The sequence below is a fragment of the Mus pahari genome, chromosome 3 (assembly GCF_900095145.1).
Source record: "Mus pahari chromosome 3, PAHARI_EIJ_v1.1, whole genome shotgun sequence".
Lineage (NCBI taxonomy): Eukaryota > Metazoa > Chordata > Mammalia > Rodentia > Muridae > Mus > Mus pahari.
In genome coordinates this window covers 11,814,774-11,838,496 of record NC_034592.1, presented here as the reverse complement: position 1 = coordinate 11,838,496, position 23,723 = coordinate 11,814,774, and the positions used below count along the sequence as shown (strand labels likewise).

At 44.7% G+C, this 23,723-nt stretch overlaps 1 protein-coding gene across 16 annotated transcripts in view; it reads left to right on the top strand.

The window, feature by feature from the left end:
• Positions 1-23,723, top strand: part of Cacna1b (calcium voltage-gated channel subunit alpha1 B) — a 174,868-nt gene that overhangs the window by 62,662 nt on the left and 88,483 nt on the right. For all 16 annotated transcript variants that reach the window (XM_029537092.1, XM_021193050.2, XM_021193049.2 and 13 more), the window contains exons 11-16: positions 6,523-6,732; positions 10,258-10,370; positions 10,952-11,064; positions 13,326-13,457; positions 13,691-13,763; positions 21,788-21,905. In XM_029537092.1, coding sequence (XP_029392952.1) covers positions 6,523-6,732; positions 10,258-10,370; positions 10,952-11,064; positions 13,326-13,457; positions 13,691-13,763; positions 21,788-21,905 — 759 coding nt within the window. The remainder of the gene's footprint in view (positions 1-6,522; positions 6,733-10,257; positions 10,371-10,951; positions 11,065-13,325; positions 13,458-13,690; positions 13,764-21,787; positions 21,906-23,723) is intronic.

Genomic DNA, 23,723 nt, shown 5'->3' with positions numbered 1-23,723 from the left:
TTTTTTCCACTGGATGGTTTTAGCTCCCTTGTCAAAATCAAGTGACCATAGGTGTGTGGATTCATTTCTGGATCTTCAGTTCTATTCCATTGATCTACTTGTCTGTCGCTGTACCAGTACCATATATCAGCTTTATTTGTAATAGCCAGAATCTGGAAATGATTTTGATATCCCTTAGCTAAAGAATGGATAAAGAAAATGTGATTTATCTACAGAATGGAATACTACTCAGTTATTAAAATAAAGGACATCATGAAATTTGCAGGAAAAATTATATTAGAACACCCTTAGCTTAGGCACTAAGATCAACAACTATGTATACTAATGTCTACTATCTTATCATTTGCAAATAAGGATACTTTGACTTCTTTCCAGTTTTTATCCCCTTCATCTCTTTCAGTTGTCTTATTGCTCTAGCCTGGACTTCAAGTACTATATTGACTGGATATGGAGAGAGTAGATAGCCTTTTCTTGTCCCCAATTTTAGTGAAATTGCTTTAACTTTCTCTACATTTAAATTGATGTTGGCTATTGACTTAATATCTATTCCCCTAATTGTATTTAGGTCTGTGCCTTGTATCCCTGATCTTTCCAATACTTTTAATATGAAGGGGGGTTGGATTTTGTCAAAGGCTTTTTCAGCATCTAATGAGACGATTATGTGTTTTTTCTTTTAATTTGTTTATATCATGGATTATGTTGGTATATATATATATATATATATATATATATATATATATATATATATATATATATAATATTGAACCATCCCTGCATTCCTGGGATAAAGCCTACTTGATCATGGTGGATTATGTCTTTGATGTATTCTTGGATTCAGTATGCGAGTATATTATTGAGTATTTTTTCATCAATGTTTATAAGGAAGATTGGTCTGAAATTCTCTTTTTTTCTTGTTGAGTCTTTGTGTAGTTTAGGAATCAGGGTGACTGGCCTCATAAAATGAGTTTGGCAGTGCTCCTTCTGTTTCTGTTTTGTGGAATAGTTTGAGGAGTATTGGTATTAGCTCTTTGAAGGTTTGGTAGAATTCTGCACTAAAATCATCTAGCCCTGGGCTTTTTTTTGGTTGGGAGACTTTTAATGATTGCTTCTATTTCTTTAGGGGTTATAGGACTATTTAGATAGTTTACCTGATCTTGATTTATCTAAGTGGTATCTGTCTAGAAAATTATCCATTTCTTTTAGATTTTCAGATTTTGTAGAGTACAGGTTTTTCAAGTAAGACTTAATGATTCTTTGAATTTCCTCAGTGTCTGTTGTTGTCTCCCTTTTCATTACTGATTTTTAAAATTTGGATAGTGTCTATCTGCCTTTTAGTTAGTTTGGCTAAGGGTTTGTTTATCTTCTTGATTTTCTCAAAGAACAACTCTTGGTTTCATTTTCTCTTTGTTTCTAATTTATTGATTTCAGCCCTGAGTTTGATTATTTTCTGCCATCTATTTCTCTAGGATGTGCTTGCTTCTTTTGTTCCTAGAGTGTGCAGGTGTAGTTTTAGATTGCTAGCATGAGAGCTCTCCAATTTCTTTGTGAAGGCATTCAGTGCTATGAACTTTCCTCTTAGCACTGCTTTCATTGTGTCCCATAAGTTTGGGTATGCTATGCCTTCATTTTCATTGAATTCTAGAAAGTCTTTAATTCCTTTATTTTTTTCCCTGACCCAGAGATCATTGAGTAAAGAGTTATTCAGTTTTCATGAGTTTGTAGACTTTCCTCTGTTTCTGTTGTTGTTGAAGTCCAGCTTTAATCCATGGTGGTCTGGTAGGATACAAGGAGTATTTTAATATTCTTGTATCTGTTGAGGCTTGCTTTGTGAGTGACTATATGGTCAATTTTAGAGAAGGTTCTATGAGGTGTTATGAAGAAGATATATTTTGTGTTTGGGAGAAATGTTCTCTAGATATCTGTTAGGTTCATTTGATTTATAATGTTGGTTAATTTTATTATTTCTCTGTTTAGTTTCTGTCTTGATGACCCATCCATTGGTGAGAGTGGGGTGTTGAAGTCTCCCACTATTAATATGTGAGTTAAACTTTACTAAAGTTTCTTTTATGAATGTGGGTGCCCTTGCATTTGAGGCATAGATGTTCAAAATTGAGAGGTCATCTTGATGGATTTTTCCTTTGATGGGGATGAAGTGCCCTTCCACATTTCTTTTGATTACTTTTGGATGAAAATCTATTTTATTAGGTATTAGAATGGCTACACCAGCTTGTTTCTTGGGTCCGTTTGCTTGGAAAGCCTTGTTCCAGCCCTTTACTTTTAGGTAGTGTCTACCTTTGTTACTGAGGTGTGTTTCTGGTATACAGTAGCATGATGGAGCCTGTTTACACATCTGCTCTGTTCGCTTGTGCCTTTTATTAGGGAATTGAGACCATTGATGTTAAGAGATATTAATGAACAATGATTGTTATTTCCTGTTATTTTGATGGTGGTGGTGTTTAGGTGTGTGTGTGTGTGTGTGTGTGTGTGTGTGTGTGTGTTTCTTTTTCTTTTGGTTTTGGTGGTGTGGAATTATTTATTTCTTGTGTTATCTGGGTATAGTTACCCACCTTGTGTTGGAGTTTTCCTTCTAGTATCCTCTGTAGTACTGGGTTAGTGGAAAGATATTATTTAAATTTAGGTTTGCCATGGAATATCTTGTTTTTTCTGTATGGTGATTGAAAGTTTTGATGGATATAGTAGTCTGGGCTGGCATCTGTGCTCTCTTAGAAACTTTAAAAACACTGCCTTTCTGGCTTTTAAAGTTTCTTTTAAGAAGTCTGATATAATTCTATTAGATCTGCCTTTATGTGTTACTTGGCCTTTATCCCTTTCAACTTTTAATATTCTTTTTTTTTTGTTCTGTACATTTAGTATTTTGATTATTATGTGGTGGGAGGATTTTCTTTTTTGATCTAGTCTATTTGGTGTTTTGTACACTTTTTGTATGTTTATGGGCATCTATTTCTTTAGGTTAGGGAAATTTTCTTCTGTGATTTTGTTGAAGATTGTTTCTGGACCTTTGTGTTGGGAATCTTTTCCTTCTTCTATTCCTCTTATTCTTAGGTTTGACCTTTTCATAGTGTCCCACATTTCCTGAATGTTTTGTGTTAGAAACTTTTTAGATTTAGCATTTTCTTTGACTGATGTATCAATTTCTTCCATTGTAATTTCTATGCCTGAGATTTTCTCTTCCATCTCTTGTATTCTGTTGGTGAATATTGTGTCTGTAGTTCCTGTTCTCTTCCCTAGATTTTCCATATCTAATATTCCTTCAGTTTATATTTTCTTTCTTGCTTCTATTTCCATTTTCAGATCTTGACCAGTTTTTTTTCATTTCTTTCACCTGTTTGATTGTATTTTCCTGTATTTCTTTAAGGAATGTATTTTTTTTTCATTAAAGGCCTATATCATCTTCTTAAGATTAAATTTAAGGTCATTTTTCTTGCGATTCAGGTGTGTTAGGTTATCTAGGGCTTGCTACAGTAGGCTACCTGGGCTCTGGTGGTACCATGTTGCCCTGGCTTTGGTTGATTGTGTTCTTATGCTGGCCTTTAGCCATCTGGTTGTCCTTGGTATTGACAGTCCCTAATGGGAGTAGGCTTCTGGGGCTTCAGGTAGAGCTTCAGGTAGGACTTCAGGTAGTCCCTGGAGGCAGCAGGCCTCTGGGATTACAGGTAGAGCTGGTTGACCCTGGTGGCAGCACGACTCCAGGGATGCAGGCAGAGCTGTGGCCTGGGAAATGTAGTGTACAGGGGACAGGGTGGAACTTGCCACTGCAGGGTTTGCTTGGAGGGGCTGGCAGACAGGAAATTATGGTAGGGGTCTTACCTGTGGGTCCTTGATGGCTATAGGCCTCTGGGATTACAGGTAACAGTGTGGACTGGAAGATGGATATATAACTTTCAGTGCCACATTCTGGGCAGCTTGGTTGGAAGAATGCTTGGGACTCTCTTTCTTCTTAGTGATTTTAGATAGTTATGACAGTATGAATCTTGGTTAGCTGTGTGTACCTTCCATAGAACCTGGCACGGATCATCCATTTATGTATGTGTGTCTGCATGTTGTTGAATAAGTCATGATGAGGGCCAGTGAGGACCCTCTATTCACTAATGTTCCCTGAGTTGAGTGGAGGGGTTCTCTGTGTGCAACTGGCTCACTGGGTCCTGCTGTCATTCAGGAGTTATTTCAACTTTCCAATACATACAGCTCAAAGATATCAGATCTTGTTTTTCTTAAGAGACATACTTTCATTATAGGTAATACATGCTGACATTAAGCTACATCTGGAAAACACAGAAAGGTGAAAAAGAGTGCCAGTCTCTGGTTTTTCCTTCATAACCTACAGCATGAATAATGTATTTACCAGATACCTCACATGAGCATGCATTAGCTGTTTGCTGGGAAATTCAGCCCAGAGACCCAGGTTCACCAAGTGTCCTATGCCTGTTGCCCAAGCACTCCAGGCTTCACTGTATCTGCAGCTGGCAACTCTTTATTTCTTTGGAGCTGAGGAACAAAAAAGCTTTCAGATTACAGGAATGGCCATGTCTTGCTTTGAGTGTGTGTTTAGAGTGAGGAGCGGGGGGGACTGCAAGGGCATTGTGGGGAGAGGAGTGTGGCTTTGTCACAGTTGATCACGTATGCTGTGTGACTGAGCAATTGTGAGGTCTTCATGCATGCGTCTTGCTACCTCTCTCTTGGGTGGAATGGTGAGCTGGGTATGGGTGACCTTGCTGTCTCCCCTGAGACTTTGTTGAGTGACTCACTCACAGTGGTTTGCATGTCCTCTGTATTGCGAGTGGCCCTGTGCATGGACAGATATTCCTACTGTGTGACTGTTGAATATTTGAGCAACTAGTTGGATCTTCAGCCAGAGTGAGCCTGGCCAGGCGTTAGTTGTGTGCTGAATGTGCATGTGTGACTGGGAGGTTTCCATGTGATCATGTGAGTATGTAGACATGTAGAGTCTGATGCAGTGTCTTGCTCTACATGTCTTCTGTTTTGCCTGGTATAGGTCTTTGCTTGTCTGTACTGTTTGCTGTGCCTTCCCTAGTCCCTGGCGCCTATAAGAACAGCAATACCAGCACTTGGGAGGCAGAGGCAGGCAGATTTCTGAGTTCGAGGTCAGCCTGGTCTACAGAGTGAGTTCCAGGACAGCCAGGGCTACACAGAGAAACCCTGTCTCGGAAAACCAAAAAAAAAGAACAGCCTCACTTAACAGTCCTTAGCAGCACTGGCCTTTGTATGATTTAGCCACCCACATGTACAGATGTGAGGCTGAGGCTTGCCTCATGAGGGGTTGTGAGGGAGCACAGCCTTCAGTGGGTGATTATTGGGGTGGCATCCAGGAACAGGCCTTCACTGTTAAGGCCATGGAAGTCTTCCTGGCTTATTGGCTCCCTCTGGGTCCTGCCTATGGAGACTCCTCTAGAGACTCAGGGACGTGGCTCCACTTCCTAGACTGATAATGTTTTCAGTGTGTCTCGAAAAGCCTGGGCATGTACACACTGATATACAGAAAATATACACCCTGCATCCATTCAGAGAGACCCTAGGGCCAGGCATTCAGAGGTTTCTTAGCTGGGGCTTAGTGTGTTCTCACAGGAACTAGAAACACCTGCTGTCTAGGCTTTTCGGGCAGAAACTGGGACAGTAGCACAGACTTGAAGAAGATAAGTAGTAAAACTGTGCCTTTACTACACCCACCCATCCAGGGCCTTCAGGTACCCACAGACCCGTCTCAGCTGTTTCAGCATAGACCATCTATGTGTAGAGGGCCCCGTAGCAAACAGTGACTGTTGGTGATGAGGTGATTGTAATTGTTGGGAGTGAGTTGAGGACCATATTTTAGATGGAGTGTCAGAAAAGGACATTGTGTAAGTAACATTAAAGCCAAAACCCAAACTCAGAAGCCAATGAAGAGACCTGGAAAAGGCCAAGATGGAGCAGGAATAGTCAATGCTTAGAGGAGGAAGAAGGCGCCCATTTGGTTGTATATAAGGGAGGAGTCAGATTACAGCAGGGCCAGCGACCTTTCTAGATCACGAGTGTTTAGCACTCTGAACAAGACAGTAGCTGCCAGTACACATAACCAGAGCAACTGCTTAAGAAACAGCTGGTCAGTGGTTGCTGATCCTAGTTGGCAGGGAAAAGGAAAGCCAGAGACTTCAGAGCCCCCAGGCCATTTGAAAGATGGTATTAATGGCAGGGTCTAGACCTTGGTAAAATCTCGGAATGCCTGCAGAGGGTACCCATGTCAGGGCTGTCTTTTTGGGTCCTGGGGACCAGAGACATTGATTGTTGATCATCCAGTCTGGTACACAGTAGCTCTGGACTCCCTAGTCTGAGAAGTGAGAAAGGGCTAGAATTCATGCAGAAGCCACGGAGGTAAGTGGCTTAGTGGCTTGTGCTGAGGAAGATGTCCTCAGAGTGGGCGTGGACATGAAGGGGATGTCCGTAGGTGGGTGGTACCTGTCCTGGTAGCCCATGGTTCCTGAGCCCTCATCAAGACTTGTTCTGCAGGGTCTCCATTTGCTCGTGCCAGCCTCAAGAGTGGGAAGACAGAGAGCTCATCATACTTCCGGAGAAAGGAGAAGATGTTCCGGTTCTTTATCCGGCGTATGGTGAAAGCACAGAGCTTCTACTGGGTGGTACTGTGTGTGGTGGCCCTGAACACACTGTGTGTGGCCATGGTGCACTATAATCAGCCTCAGCGGCTTACCACTGCACTGTGTACGTATTCCAGTCCCTTCCCCAGGGCTCTCCCCATCACTCTCCTCTGTAGCCTGGAAATCCTGGTACTGGACACTCTGGATGTTACCCATCTCTGCTGCATAGTCACTGGCCTGGTCTGAGTCTGGGGCCTGAAGGTCTCGTGATTTTTAATTTATCCAGCTATGTCCCCATCACGATTGTATCTTGATATGAAATGAGGGCTTCTTATGGGAGTAGATCTTGGTGCGATCGGTGGCAAGCCAGGCTGGTAGACTGAGTCATCAATGACTTCGTTTCTGGCCTCTTTGCCCTGAGGCTGCTATCGCCCCCTGGAGGCCTGTGGAGGCAGAGCTGTGCTTCTGTATTTCCCCAGGGATCTCCTGATTACTCTGTCTTTTTACTACGTCCCCGACTGGGGCCAGCCGGCTTGTTGTCTCATGTCCGTGAGTCCCTCAGCTCTCACTGGGATCTGAGCTATATTCAGCTGGCCCCAGTTACAGTTCAGAGAAGGCAGAGAGGAAGAGCTGGACGCTTGAGACTTCCTCTGCTCGTCTAACATCAGACCTGGTCTGCAGAGGAGCATCGTTCACATCACGCGGGGTGCTGCACCCCTCGGTGTGGAGGAGAGCTACTGCTCTGTTTTCTGTTCCTGCAGGCTTTGGCTGTACTTACCCAGTGGGTACGGGGACTAGGATGTATTTTTCTGTTCACTCTCTCCAGAGGGGCTCTGTGAGCCAAACGTCTTCTAAAGTCATTCAGAAGAGCCCTTTTTGACTGTTTCATTGTTATCCCCTGATGGCTGCCCTTATGTAACCATAGGCCTTATTCTATGGAGCACTAAGGCTGCTCATTCCCTGAAGGGCTCCCATCAGATATAGGCACTGACAGCCCCATGGTAGCCGGTCACATGCACCCATGTGCATATTTTTTGGGGAGTAGGATTCTAGGCTATAGCTTCCTAAAGTTCTGCATTGAAATTGATTACTTGCCTCATAGGAAAAGGTGTACAGGCAGCAGAGGCTAAAGGAATAGTGGTGTCACCAACCACTAGCCTGAAGGTCAGGGATAGTGTGCATCATACAACAGCAGGCTCTGGCTCCAGGTCACCTGTACAAGAGGTGGTTTGGTATGTCAGGACTTTTCTTGGGACAAAGTTTATTGTTTCTGTTGGTTCACGTCCCCGTCTCTATCCCCCATTGGGGTTGGGTGGGAACCAAAGATCTGACCCCTGTGCCCTCAGTTGTTCAGGCTTATACTTTTCTCATGGGAGCCAGTGGTATCTCAAGAGTCTTTAACCACAGAGTGTTTGCTGTCTGAGTAGGGTATATGTATATGTTGTGGGGTATTGTCTGCTTGCATGTCTGATGATGTGTATGGGCGTAAGGCTAGAAGTGCCCAGTTGGTGTAGGTCACATTGGAGAGGCCGCCAGGGGATGTGTCCCTTGGTGCTTTCTCTTCTCAGAGGTTCTCTGTAATTCCTGGCTCTCTTGGCCTCATTGAGGGAAAATGGATGAAGGAAGGCGATCTGAATGTTTCTCCTTAGTGTTGAAGAGAGTCTTTGGTGGCTAGACTGACCCAGAGGCTGAGGGCATGCTGTACCTGGAGCAGACCAACTGGAGCTCTGCCACTCTACAGATGGGCTCTGTCCATCTGACTGCCCATCCCCAATGGTCCCAAAGCACTACTAGGGCCTTTGAAGCCAAAGCTTGGAGATGAAGAGAGAAGCTGTTGAAACTTATCATCCCATGAGTCTTACAAAGTCTAACGATAGACAGCATTTGACTCTGTTCCCATGGCATACTGGCCTCTTACTAGAAAAAAACAAACAACGAAAAAACAAAACATTTTTTTGTAGGCGTTAATTTTCTCCTTTTACAATAAGGGTCCAGGTTGTCCGGCTTGATGACAAGAGTCTTTGCCAGTGAAACTATCTCCCTGACAGTAGAAAAACACATTTAATTGTCTTTCTCTGATTCCCTTTTGTAAGCCCTAGAGAAAGTGATGACTGTTGTCTTCCAAGCCAGTTCCCAGCAGCTCTGGGGCCTGCCAGTTGAATGAATAATGCAAGAATTAAGGAAGGAACCCTTTCTTGCCTCAGAGGGAGGGTGTGGCTGTCTTGACAGAATATAAGGACATTTCTGACTGCTTTCTCTGAAAGAAAATTTAGCCCCTGACAATTCTGGTCAAATCCTCTTAGTTTTCTGAAAAGCAAGATTGCTTGGGAACAGCCCAGTAGCACAGGAGTTGCTCTTGTGGATATGCAGGTACTTTGGGCTTCAGATAGGAATGTTGGGTCCTTCCGTTCTGCTATGTGTTTCTTTTGTCTGCTGAGCTGTTTCAGGCCGGTATGTGTAGCTATAGCTTTTCCCCTATACCTGCTGACAAGCAACATTTGGGCCTGATGCTGGTCACTCGGGCGGTGTTTAGCCCGATGCTGGTCACTTGTTAAGCCTGATAGGCCAGGGTCCTGTCTCTGCCCTCAGCCGACTTATTAGCACCCTGTGTTAGATTCAAGTGCCTAAAAATTTCACAGAGGCTCCAGAAGGTATGCTTACTCAGTTAAGTTGTTTTTGGGTTATAAAATGGACTTCCCTCTCTGTTCGTGTGGTGTTACAGAGCAAACGTCTTAGCTGCTGCAAAGTTGAGTGAGCGTTTGGAGAGTGGTAGGTACAGGTGGATCTCAGGGTGCACTGGCACGGAGGAGTAGACTTCCATTATCTGTCTCCTCAGGAGGTCCCATGTCCTTGACAGAGGCCCTGTGGTAGTTGGCTAGTGGCTTTCTGGTGACAGGGATCTTGGAAAGTTGTCTTTCATCTTTTGTCATGACTTTGTGGTTTCTGTGGCTCTGCTCTGGGTTCTGAGTTACTGTGCCCCGCCCGATCAGAGGTCACAAAAACTTTTGGTGCCTTTGGTAGCTCATGCTAGATGGCTGGCGGGAGGTTTCCATTAAGTAGAGACACATACATTAGTAAAGTTCACATCAAACATGGCTCTCTTGGGGCCCTTAAGAAAGGCTGTTAGGAAGTTGTTTTTTTGTTTTTGTTTTTGTTTTTGTTTTTTTTTGAGACAGGGCTTCTCTGTGTAGCCCTGGCTGTCCNGGAACTCACTTTGTAGACCAGGCTGGCTTCAAACTCAGAAATCCACCTGCCTCTGCCTCCCGAGTGCTGGAATTAAAGGCATGTGCCAGCACTGCCCGGCTGTTAGGAAGTTTTTATGGGAGCCTCTTGTGGGAGACTGAGATCCCTAATGGAGGTAGAAGGGCCATTGGACTGTGCCCAGCTATACTGTGCCAGGCTCCTGAAGTATCTGGAGGCAGCTCACCCAACCACTGAGCACTTGTTACCACACAGACTGGACCTGGTATGCCTCGTGGTCTTTTAGTTCTTTACCCCCTCCTGAGCTGTGTCCAGAGCAGGGGGCACAGAGCAAGGCTCAGGGGGTCAGAGGTGTGTGGCAAGGGGTCAGTGGTGTGATGCTGCCAGGCTTGGCCAGAGGCCAGGGGAGGGGTCTGAGTTAACCCCTGTCTCCTCTGACTTCTCCTAGACTTTGCAGAGTTTGTTTTCCTGGGTCTCTTCCTCACGGAGATGTCCCTGAAGATGTATGGCCTAGGGCCCAGAAGTTACTTCAGGTCTTCCTTCAACTGCTTTGACTTTGGGGTGAGTAAAAAGCCTCACTAAGCCCCTTCTGGCAGGTAAGTCTGAGCTGTGCAAGACCCCTCCCCTACGTGTTTTCAGTGGGCTGAGCTCTTGTAGAGGGAGGCCTATCCTAGCTCTGTCTAGTGGCCAGAGTGTCAGCAGCTGCTTTCCTGAAGGCTCTGCCCTTTCCTCCCTGAGCCTATATATAGACTAACAATTAGTCAGGGTTCTGTAGCTCCTTCTGTGCCTAGGGTCTTGTCACCTGGTCACTCAGTTTTCCCAGTGAGCTAGGGGACTGTGGCCCAGCATCCTCCCACCCTGCAGTCTGGCCCGGGTACCTGTCCCTGTGACCCTGGGAAAGAACAGGATGCCGTGCTGGCCTTACCGTTTTGAAGAGTGTGCGGTAGGCCTGGTCTGGTCTCTTTCTAACCTTTGTGGGTCAGAGAGGTCTCAGTGATAACTGTTGCTGTTGCTTAGCCTGAGAGGAGAGAGCAAGCTCAGGGTAGAGTCTTACAGGCAGATACAGATGTGCCCTGTGTCGGTGCTGTCTGTTACAGGCAGATACAGATGTGCCCTGTGTCGGTGCTGTTTATTTGTTACAGGTGATTGTGGGGAGTATCTTTGAAGTGGTCTGGGCTGCCATCAAGCCAGGAACCTCCTTTGGAATCAGTGTGCTGCGGGCTCTGCGACTGCTGAGGATATTCAAAGTCACCAAGTATGTACCTGTGTGCTCCTGTCTGGGGAATGGGTGGAGGCAGCGTGTGAGGCTGGAATATAGGGGATGCTGGGTATCTCGGAGCGTCTTCTGTGCCTTTTGGCTTAAGTACAATATTGTTTATGAAACAACATATGCAGGGACCATCATGGAGAGAGCCTTTGGGCCTTAGGGCATCCTTAGGGCATCCTCAGGGCTGTCCTCAGTGGACCATCATGGAGAGAGCCTTAGGGCATCCTCAGGGCATCCTCAGGGCATCCTTAGGGCTGTCCTCAGTGGACACAGTGCTGTCGTCCCTTCCCTGGTTCTCTTTATATTCTGTGGCACCTGCAATTTTATTCCATCTTCTCTTAAAGCGAGCAGTTTTTCCTTCCAGTCCTTCAAAAGTGACTTTATGGTGAATAGAGAAACCAGAAATTCTTGTTTCTTAAAAAAAAAAAAAAAGGATACACCTAGAGGCATAGTAAGTAAACAGAGCAAGTCGTGTTCAGAGAGACACAAGTTATATAATTGTTCTCATATGTGGATTCTACACACACACACACACACACACACACACACACACACACACACACACCAAAACATAGACAAGACTGGGGGAAGGAAGGGAAGGAGCTGGAGAGACTGAGGCGTGGCTGTGGTGAAAATGCATGATGCATTTGAGTGAAAATGTCCATGAATACATGCTAGGGAAAATAAAAGAAAGCGGAAGTTCTTAGAAATCTTTCCATTGTCCTGCCCACCCACTGTGCAGAGGGAGGGAGCCTTGGTCCTTACCTCATGGTAGCCAGCCTGGTGCCTACATGGCACTTTCTCCTTGGCTTGATCTCTCCACCCTCCTGATCCCAGCTTTGGTAATTATGATAGTAGCTAGACTCAGTTTTTAGTTCCATTTCACATAAATCTTAACTCTAGAAGAAAGTTGCTTCATTTGTACACGAGGAGCCTGAAGCCCAGGGAGGAGACGCGGGATGGCACACAGGGACAAGACCCTCTGCTTCCCATCAGAGATGTAGTGGGAGGAAGAGGGACCCTCTCCACGGCGGTCCTGGCAGTAGTAGACTGCTGTGGCTGAGCCTGTTCGTGTTTCAGAAGTCCTTATGCTTTGTACTGGTCCAGTAGCTGTGGCACCAGAAGACATTCATACTAAGTCCAGCAGAACCTGTAGCTATAGTTACCTCCTAGGTCGACTGAAGTTCTGCTAGACCTTTCCAACTATTTTAAATCCGAACTCCAAACCATCCGAGGGCAGAGATGCAAGAACAGAGAAGTTACGCAGGAATTCTGTCCAGCTAGGTTGGCAAATACGCCAGGCATGCCCTTTGACTTGTTCTCAGTCCCCCTTGAGCACCTGTGGTGTGCTGGTAAGAGAGGCCTCCAGAAAAATGCTTTTATCCAAGTCTTAGACGTTCAGATCCTCCCAAAGAGGTCAGTGACCCTGTTTTGAGGCAGGTTGTCTCTTTCCAGGCCAGAAGGCAAGGCACTTCAACGTTTTCTAATACTTTGTAATACTAATACGTGAATCTACTCACGTTTCCTATAGGAGAGGCTATGGAGGGTGTCTGGGCCATTGCCATGGGAACCAGGGAGAAGGAGCATACAGAGGTGTTACCAGAAGACCCTAGGAAGGCAAGCACAGGGAGGCTTGCACCTGTTCTACTATCCCTCATCCCTTGTGTCAGGGTGACAGAAGAACAGGTGTAAAGATGCCAAGGCAGGTGGCATATCTCCTGGGGGAAATATTCTAGGGGCTGGGGTGGCAGTTGAGCTTATCACTTAGCAGCAAAATCATTACAGTATAGATGGGCCATGTATGCCATGAAGATTGCTTGTGAATGAGGGCGTTATATTTTCTCTTCAAGGAGTATGGCGAAACAACTTTAAGAAGTGTCAGGTGAGCCATATCTTGGTGAAGGAGCTAGAGCAGTGGTTATCAACCTGTGGGTCACGACCCCTTCCACAGGGGTCACATTTCAGCTATCCTGCATACCAGTTGTTTACATTATGACTCGTAACAGTAGCAAAATTACAGTTGAGAAATAGTAACAAAATAATTTTATGGCTGGAGATCACCACAATATGAGGAACTGTATTGAGGGGTTGCAGCATTAGGAGGGCTGTGGTTACTGCAAAGTGTAGTCTGGGTTTGGACCTGGCCGCCTGACAGGCAGTGGCATCTACCTCTTCACATGGAGGCTGGGTGAGTGTGAAGCAGCACTGAGGTGGCCGGCTAGGCCTCAGCCCTCCCTCCTGCCCCTCAGGTACTGGAACTCCCTGAGGAACCTGGTGGTCTCCCTCCTCAATTCCATGAAGTCCATCATCAGCCTTCTCTTCCTGCTTTTCCTCTTCATTGTGGTCTTTGCTCTGTTGGGGATGCAGCTGTTCGGGGGACAGTAAGTAGCCCCAGCTTAGGAGGGCAGGCCAGGGCCCCGGGGGAGGGAGGCTGAGCTCAGAGCACACACTACTGCCCCAGGCCTTCCCACCTGCCTCCTTCCTGAAGGTTCTCCAATGGGGACGTGAATTTGGAGGGTTTCGAGCACCAGCAATGAAGCACGTTGATGTCAGGGGACTGGTCCCCAGGCTCCTGATGGAACCTATTCTACTCAAGACTTCTCTGTTTCCTCAGGTTCAACTTTCAAGATGAGACTCCAACTACCAATTTTGATACCTTCCCAGCTGCCATCCTCACTGTCTTTCAGGTGAGGCTTCTTGGTCTTTCCTCGCTTCTCACCTCCCCTAGGAGTGAGGAAACAGTGAAGTTAGAGGGCCCACGCTTAACTATAACCTCGCAACAAAAGATGAGCCTTGGTAGGCCCCAGGCCTGGTATCAAGGGAAAGTGGGTTGCCACTGGGCGTGTGGCGGGTGGCAGGTGATAACTCCCTTGGGCTGTTTGGCCTGTGAGCTACCACTTCATCAGTGTATTAGGGGTGGGGTGGGAGGGTGAAGCACCCTCAGCCTGTGTCCTCTTCATCAGCTCATTAGCTCTAAGGCTGCTTGTCTTCTATCCTCAGAGAAAGCAAAGCTCTTCTTGAACCTCTCCTGTTTGGTCTCACATAAATTCATATTCAGCTTCATTCATGCTCATTTATTCATTTTCATTCAAACCCAGTTGGGCCCAGCTTTCATATACTCTCACAATTACATACTTACACACACACATACATACATTCTCATAATTACATACTTACACACACATCCATACTTACATATGCATATGGAGCAAAAGAGAGCACCGGTACAGAAAGAACTCATTCACTGTGGATGAAAAATACGCTCCAATATTTATTACATAGAGAAAGAAAGGCTTCTACCTTTTTAATGCTAAATGAATTAAACCCATGTTTGTAAGAAAAAAAGCTTTGTTTCTTTTTTTAAAAATTTTTTTATTATTATTTTCTTTATTTACATTTCAAATGCTATCCTGAAAGTTCCCTATACCCCCCCGCCCCTGCTCCCCTACCCACCCACTCCCACTACTTGGCCCAGGCCTTCCCTTGTGCTGGGTCATATAAAGTTTGCAAGACCAAGGGGCCTTTCTTCCCAGTGATGGCCAATTAGGCCATCTTCTGCAACATATGCAGCTAGAGACACAAGCTCTGGGGGTACTCGTTAGTTCATATTGTTGTTCCACCTACAGGCCCCTTCAGTTCCTTGGGTACTTTCTCTAGCTCCTCCACTGGGGACCCTGTGTTCCATCCAATAGCTGGCTGTGAGCATCCACTTCTGTGTTTGCCAGGCACGGCATAGCCTCACAAGAGGCCGCAATATCAGGGTCCCTTCAGCAGAATCTTGCTGGCATGAGCATTAGTATCTAGGTTTGGTGGCTGATGATGGGATGGATTCCCAGATGGGGTAGTCTCTAGATAGTCCATCCTTTCATCTTAGCTCTAAATTTTGTCTCTGTACCTGTATCCTTTCATGAGTATTTTGTTCCTTACTCTAAGGAGGAATGAAGTATCCACACGATGGTCATCCTTCTTGGTTTTCTTCTGTTTTGCATAATGTATCTTGGGTATTCTAAGTTTCTGGGCTAATATCCGCTTATCAGTGAGTGCATATCTAGTGACTTCTTTTGTGATTGGGTTACCTCACTAAGGATGCTATCCTCCAGATACATCCATTTGCCCAAGAATTTCATAAATTCATTGTTTTTAATAGCCGAGTAGTACTCCATTGTGTAAATGTACCACAGTTTCTGTATCCATTCCTCTATTGAGGGACATCTGGGTTCTTTCCAGCTTCTGGCTATTATAAATAAAGCTGCTATGAACATAGTGGAGCATGTGTCCTTATTACCAGTTGGAAGATCTTCTGAGTATATGCCCAGAAGAGGTATTGTTGGGTCCTCCGGTAGTACTATGTCCAATTTTCTGAGGAACTGCCAGACTGATTTCCAGAGTGGTTGTACAAGCTTGCAATCCCACCAGCAATGGAGGAGTGTTCCTATTTCTCCACAACCTCGCCAGCATCTGCTGTCACCTGAATTTTTAATCTTAGCCATTCTGACTGGTGTGAGATGGAATCTCAGGGTTGTTTTGATTTGCATTTCCCTGATGGCTAAGGATGTTGAACATTTTTTCAGGTGTTTCTCAGCCATTCGATATCCTCAGTTGAGAATTCTTTATTTAGCTCTGTACCCCATTTTTAATGGGGTTTTTTGAGTTTTTGGAGTCCAGCTTCTTGAGCTCTTTGTATATATTGGATATTAGTCCTCTATCAGATTTAGGATTGGTAAAAATCCTTTCCCAATCTGTTGGTGGCCTTTTTGTCTTGTTGACAGTGTCTTTTGCCTTACAGAAGCTTTGCAATTTTGCCCTTACCTTGGGGCCTGTTCTGTCCCATGGTAAGGAGAAGCCTGCCTGCTCCTTCTGCTCTCTGCAGCATCTTTTTTCCTCTTTCCCTCTGCACTCTGCACATTGCTCTCTTAGTACTTTATGTTACCTATAGTTTCTAAGTTACTCCACGCTGCATTCTCTTTCTAAGCTAAAAAGTGTTCTGTCTAAAAACTCCTCAGCTCAGTTCCTCTCTCAGCTCAGTTCTCACCTCCGTTCCTCTCACCTCTGTTCCTCTCACCCCCGTTCCTCAGTTCCTCTCACCCCCCGTCCCTCTCACCCCAGTCCCTCAGTCCTGACTCTTCTCTTTGTCCTCAGCCCTTAAACATCATTCAGAATACATGATCACGTGTTAAACAGTTCATCAAAAGTTCACACAGAAAATCAAATCATAAACTGAAATAGAAGTTCACAACGGCGACTGTTTCCATGCATATCCATTAGGAGTAATTATCTGGCTAAACATCCATCACCTGTCTCAGCTCCACAGGTTGACTGAAGGTTTAAAACCATAACTAGGTTATAAGTGAAGTTTTGTATAGATAAACCCGGTCAATATATATATATATAATTTTTTATTTTGATTTTTCAAGACAGGGTTTCTCTGTGTAGCCCTGGCTGTCCTGGAACTACCTCTGTAGACCAGGCTGACCTCGAACTCAGAAATCCACCTCCCAGTCAATATTTTATCTTCTGTCCTAGCACCTATAATAAATCGTTAGTTCCCTTTTTATGACCTTTGGTTAATTGTTTTACAACCTCTTGGAATGTGCTCCGAGTAAGAAAAGTCTGGTTACCATCAATTAACTGCTGGTGACACTTGGGAGACTGGCAGAGTTCTCATTGCAGCTTTGACTATCAGAAAAGGACCTAATAACTGTCCCACTATAAAAGAGCTTAATAATCACAGATAGAATTTTAGGAATTCTTATAGGATCATCATTAAGACTTAAGTCATAGGCTGGGTGGTAGTGGCGCACGCCTTTAATCCCAGCACTTGGGAGGCAGAGGAAGGTGGATTTCTGAGTTCGAGGCCAGCCTGGTCTACAGAGTGAGTTCCAGGACAGCCAGGGCTATACAGAGAAACCCTGTCTCGAAAAACCAAAAACAAAAAACAAAAACAAAACAACAAAAAAACCAAACTTAAGTCATCTATTTGTCTATACAGCATCACTACAAGACAGTACATCTTTGTGGATCTGCAGAGATCTGCTCTAAAGGGGTGTGCTCCTACTTAGTGATTGTTATATATGTTTAATAATAACAGGAGAAGCATAGCAGGAATCTTTCCTAAAATGAGTCCCTCACAGCCTTGCTTAATGAGGGCTCACCTATCGCAGATTATATAATAATCAAGGCAGGTCACTTCAGGATGATCACCTGCTAGTTATTAGCTTGTCCCATTATGGCTCCTGGCACTGCACCACTACCGGTGCAGAAGGCCACACCCTAAGGGCCACCCTGGCCTAGCATTTCATAGAAAATGAATTTCTGATAGCTGATTTCATGACTATTTCATTTTCTAATAATTTCTTCAAACTTTCTTTGCAAGTCAAGCATTAATCAGGAACTGCCATTGTGCAGTTATTGCATTGTTTCCAGGATGAGAACACACAGCAAGCACCTGGGCCATTAGGACTATGCTGTGCTGTGCCCCATGCCTCAAGCTTTAATTGTTTAAGAATCATTACATCAAGGCACATATAATTTCACAGAATTTACCAGAGCAGAAGGAGAAAGTAAGAAAGTCAGATATAATAGAATAATTATGCACACCAGGGCCAACTGAAAACCAGTCATACACAAGTGAAATCTGTACAGCTGTTGTCCATGGCTAAGGTTAGGAGAAAGGGAGCAACTCTTTTTTACAAAGAGCTACTGTGGGCTACTGAGATGTCTCCATCCCGTGCTACTGCAGGCAATCCCTGTCATTGTATGCTGTCCCTAGCAATAACGAGTTCTCCTAAATATTTAGAGGTTATGTCAAGTGTGTGGACTGCAGAGAATATATAGGTTCTTCACTTACTCTATGAGGCTAAAATATCATTGATAGGAAATACTAAATGAGGACAGTATGAGAAAAGAAAAATGTATGTCATGATCACCGAGGGGGGAAAAAAAACCCAAAAAACAGAAGAATTGAGAGGTCAAATAAAGGTAACTTAAGCCTTTCTTCAAAAACTAGGTATGGTTGCTAATATGTAAAATTGTAGCCCTCAGGAGAGTGAGGCATGAGGGCTATGCATTTGAGGCAAGCCTGGGCTGTATAGCCAGGAGTCCTTCCCAAAGGGAAGCAGAACCATAAACTAGTAAGAAACAGAAGAAAAGAGTCTTCATTAATACCTTGGATTTTTCTTAGACTACAAGACAACGTGATGTTAGGAAGTTCTTGACTATCCAGACTGCTAAGGAGGGGGCATTTGAATAAGACAGAGCACAGCTGCCAGGGTGGAAGGCAGGCATGCGGATTCTAGCAGATCATACCAGTCTCAGCAGCCTTAATGCTGTAGGATGAGAACAAAGTTGAAGTTTCTTTTAGAATTGACAAGAAAAGAAAATACTCATTAAAAACAAAATATATATGCTGCCTTTGCATGTGGCATGGGTAAGTTGGTTAGTCATACAGAAGAACATGAGACTGGACTGGCGAGTGGCTGGTTGGGGAAGAGCACTTGCCATGTAACCTTACAACCTTAAGTTCCAGAGCTCACATAGAGTTAGAAGGAAGAATGAATTAACCAATCTGTCCCAACCTCCATACATACACCACAGCATGTATGTGCTGTCCAGATCTCTTAATTGAAACATTGAAAAAACAAAAAAAACACAAGCAGGATTTATTTCTACATTGTACCTCATATGAAAAATGAGCAAACCAAAAATTTTAGAGCACTCATGGTGCTACATCATTAACTAGAGGCAGGGAAGGTATTAAAGAAAATATAACACACAGACAAAGATAGTAACCAAGCAATTCGGTGCAGTAGAAGACACCACTAAAATACCTTTAAAAATCCAGAGGCAGGGAGATCATTCTAGTGTCAGCAAATAACAAAGGAGTAGTTTCTAGAATGTATTGAGAACACTTATAAATAAGAGTAGAGGTTCTATAGTAGAAGGTAAGATGCAGACCAAAGCAAAGCAAAGCAAAGCAAAGCAAAGCAAGACTGGTGAGTAAGCTAGTCATAGTCTTGACTATACCATCCAGGGAGATGCAGACTAAACCCCAGTGACCCATCCTTCCTGCCTTGCACTGTAGCCAAAATCAGGAAAGCTTACATCAGAGTTTAGAGAAGATGTGGCTTTTAGAACCTCCATGTGCTGATGGTGGGTAGTTAAAGTCATGCTGGACAGTGGTTTCCTGACATCCTATGAAACCTGTATGTATCAGCAAGTCCTGTGTTGGATGCACTCTCCTGCTCAGATGTGAGAGAGTTCAGCAGCAATAGCTGTGATAATGCTAGACATAGAGTGGTCATCGTCTAGGGAATGTGTAAGAAGCATGTTGTTTGGGAGCACGGAAAACAGTTGACCCAGAACTACACGTGTCGGCATGGATGCCTCTCACAAACGTAATTTTGAGCGGATGAGACAGGTTTCAGTGTAACTCGATATTGTTCTATAGTACTGAATGCTCTGTAAGAGCTTGCATGAAGCAGTAACCCCCGAGTCAGGAAACTGTACAACTAGGGAGGACAGAGCTAGTGGGTCCCATCAAGAGACGGAAGCCTCACTGGGATACTTTTTCTTTTTAAAAATTAAAAATTATTTGTATGTGGATATGTGTGGATGTGCGAATGCCCACAAAGACCAGAAGTGGGGGTTGTGTCTCCTGGAACTGGAGTTATAGCAGTTGTGAACTGCTGACGTGGGTGGTGGGAATTGAGCTCCAGTCGTCTCCAAGAGCAGCAAGGGCTTTAACAACCAAGCCATCTCTCCAGCCACTGGTGTATAGTTTCTTAATCTGCTTGATACGTATATGAGTATTGGGAATTGTTTTCCATTTAAAGTGTTTCATAATTAGGAGTTAGATGGCTTACCAGTTTCAGGGAATCTAACAGATGGTTGTGAACCACCATGTTGGTGCTAGGAATCGAACTTGGGTCCTCGACAAGAGCAGCAAGCGTTGCATGTTGATGACTGCTGAGCCATCTCTCCAGCATGAAATTTATAATCTTAAATGCAATCATCAAAATCTAAAAGTGAGGGCTGAGAGATGGCTTAGCAGGTTAAGAGCACTGACTGCTTTTCTGAAGGTCCTGAGTTCAAATCCCAGCAACTACATGGTGGCTCACAACCATCCATAATGAGATCTGATGCCCTCTTCTGGAGTGCCTGAAGACAGGGCCGGAGTGAGCGGGGTCTGGAGTGGGGGCGGGGGTGTGCACAAAGTGAGCAGGGCCAGAGTGAATGGGCAGAGTGAGAGCTGGAGAGTTGGCTCAGCAGTTAAGAGCAGTGACCTCCTCTTCTAGAGGTCCTGAGTTCAAATCCCAGCAACCACACAGTGGCTCACAACCATCTGTAGTGAAATTAGATGTCCTCTTCTGGTGTGTCTGAAAACAGCTACAGTGCACTTACATATAATAAATAAATAAATAAATAAATAAATAAATAAATCTTTAAAAAAAAAACTAAAAATGAACAAATTATAACTTTAATGGGATTAATAATTTACTTTAATGGGATTAACAATTTAGAAAAAGTGCTTTTTGAAGTCCCATATTTGATGGCAGCTTTAGCCCATAGATTTGAAAACTTAGTTGAAACATTTTTTTTTTTACAAGTAAACAGTAATTACTTAACTTGGCTTAAGAAGAAAAGAGTTGGACACTGCCCTTTTGCTTCTTTCCCTGAGCCTGTTAGCTACAAGTTGAGTTTTCTATAACCTCAAGGAACAGCTGAACATTTCAGGGGACACCATTGTCACAAGTCAAACAGCATACAGACCAGAAAGTAAGCTGTGTGTGTGTGTGTGTGTGTGTGTGTCCTGGGGTCACCTGTCTCAGCTGCTGATTTGGGTCCAGCAGACACATGTGAAACAGATGGAAAACATCCCCGAGTGACCAAGATTCAGGAGGGCGTTACCTGTTCTGACAAGTCTCAGGACTTGTTGGGTTGCTCTTGTCTGTGACGATAGTGTGACATACGTAAAGGTCGAATGCTAAAGAGCAGAGTATGGTGCCTGAGGATGTGCTTCCCATGGATGGAGAGTTGGCTAGGTGAGAAATATGACATTAAACACAAGGAAGGCTGTGCCTTCAGTACACGAGTCTGGAAGAATGGACTCACATAAAAAATAACAGGATAACCATACCTATACTACACAGAGTTCCAAGCAGATTAGAAGCTTATGTGAAAAATCATACTTTCAAATGATCAAATGAAATCTCTGACCAGAACAAAGGGTGGGAAGGGGGCAGGGCAGGGAGAGAGAGAACTCACAGCCCTGGGCACAAGTGAGTTGTCCAAGCTCCTGTCAATGCTGCTTCTACATTTCAGAGTGAAAATAGAGACAATGGTTTACTGATGGGGCAGAAACTGCATCTAGTCAGTCCGTGGGGGTGGATGTACGTGGCCGAAGATGGCAGGAGCTTGGAGAGTCAAATGTCTGGCCTCCATCACATGGCTCTGAGTAGCTCGCTTCCTTTTCTGACCCTTGCTATCTATAGTGAAATAATAGTATGGTCTGGTGACCCTAGATGGCTTCACCCTCTGTGCTGCCATCCTCTGTCCCCTGGACCTTTGGAATTCCTGTTATCTTAAAATTGTGTGCGTAGGCATACTGACCCATCGATGTGTGTGTCCTGCTTCAAATCTGTGTGTGTGCCTGTGAGCTGTGTACTCTGGGGCATGGTACTGATGTGTTCTATATGAATTTTTTCTCCGTCAGATCCTGACAGGAGAGGACTGGAATGCAGTAATGTATCATGGGATTGAGTCACAAGGTGGAGTCAGCAAAGGCATGTTTTCTTCCTTTTACTTCATCGTCCTGACACTGTTTGGAAACTGTATCCTTCTTGGGGCTAAGTTCAAGTGGTTCATATGCAGCAATCCTCCTGTGGAAGTCACCTCGTGGCTTCCTCCAGAAGAGCTGAGTGTGCCAGTTCCTTCTCAGAGTGTGGGTGATGTGCATCCCCAGGATGCCAGAGCACTGAGTGTGGACGTGCTGTACAGGAAAGGGTTATCTAGAGGCTGGGGCAGGTAATAACCGTGGAGTCCTTGTAAGAAGGTATGGGTATGGAGTGGGAGGGGAAGAAGGCTCTCTCCATCATGGGGTCTAAGAATGTGTATTATTACAGTTTCACAGGCAAGGCCTGATAAGCTGGTCTAGGAACCAACCCCATTTAGAGAAAGTGGTAGCCTGTTGTAGAGCCCAAACACACATTGGAAGCCGGAGCCAAACATCTGTGAATTGTTGCCTAGCTACTTCTTCGAAGGTGGTTCTTAGAGTTCAGGGTTGGTGTTCCATCCTCCCACTTGAGGCATGTGAGCACAGAGGGGAGGAAGCTGAGGATAGCCCTGGCTGGCTTCAGGGAGGGGCTGGGACTGCACTGTTGGCCTTGTACTTGCCACAGCAGTTGGATTAGTCAGTCAGGGGTCTCTACAGTAACGGAACTTATATAGAATGAACATGTGTTGTATAGGATTTATTAGAATGACTCACAGGCTGCAGTCCAGCTAATCCAACAAGGCCATGAGCAGGAAGTTCAAGAATCCAGTAGTTTTTCAGTCCACAAGGCTAGATTTGAGGAGAAGTTGGAATCCTGGGAGTGGGCTCTAATTCATCTGCAAGTGAAGGAATGGACTTGCTAACAAGAGCAAGCAGGCAAAATGCAAAAGCTTCCTTCTTCCATGCCCAGTAATACAGGCTTCCAGGAAAAGGTACCCCCAACTCAGCTGATCTGGATTAAAGACATATCTTCCTAGCTCAGAGCTGCAGAGTAGAAATGGATCATCCTCCTTCAAATTAAGCAAAAATCCCTGACAGGGGTGCCCTCTATATTTCAGTTTTTGTTAATTCCAGATGTTGACAACCAAGAATAACCATCACAGCAATTAAGCACTGACATTTAGGGCAGGCATATCATCCTGCCCTCTCGTTTAATTAGGGTTGTTTCTGAGGTGCTTATATTTTCCTCTGGCTGGATACTCACAGTTTGCTGTCTTTAGCTCTGCTTTGGGCATGAAAAAGCCTCTAGGTGTATCTGGTAGGGTTAGTCCATAGGGCATGTAGCCCTTAGAGGCATCCTGCTTGGTCTCAGCAAGGCTGTGATGTCCTATCCCATTCTATAACAATGCCCTGGATCACGGCCCCAGCCAGAAGGCCTGGTTGTAGCAGAAGTTGGTTATGGCTGCCCAGTTCTTGCTTGCCTGGTACCAGCCAGGGTGATAGGGAGAATGGCACTACCTGGCAAGAGTGAGTTCCCAGACCTAGGGTGAAAAGAGGCCCAAGTCCTGTGAGCACTGGGCCCTGTAGTTAGCCTTCCCCCAGGAGACATCATGTAGGATCTACAACATTTTGGGTTGTCAGGATTAAGGAATCAGGATTGATGCCAGGGATTTCACTGGCCAGTGTGCCAGCAGTACCAAAGCTATCTCCAATTTTGAGATAACTTACAAGTGTAAACCTACCTGGGAGGTGAGCAATAGCAATGCTTGTCATAACCAGGAGTAGTTCTCTTCCCGGTGGGAAGAGGCTTATGGGATGGCAGAATAACTAGGTCCTGGAGAGATGCGGGGAGGATGCTTACGTTTCACAGGGACCTGCTTTAGCTATCTCACCCATTATAGTCACTGTTCTGTGACTATAATGGGAGAGATACCAT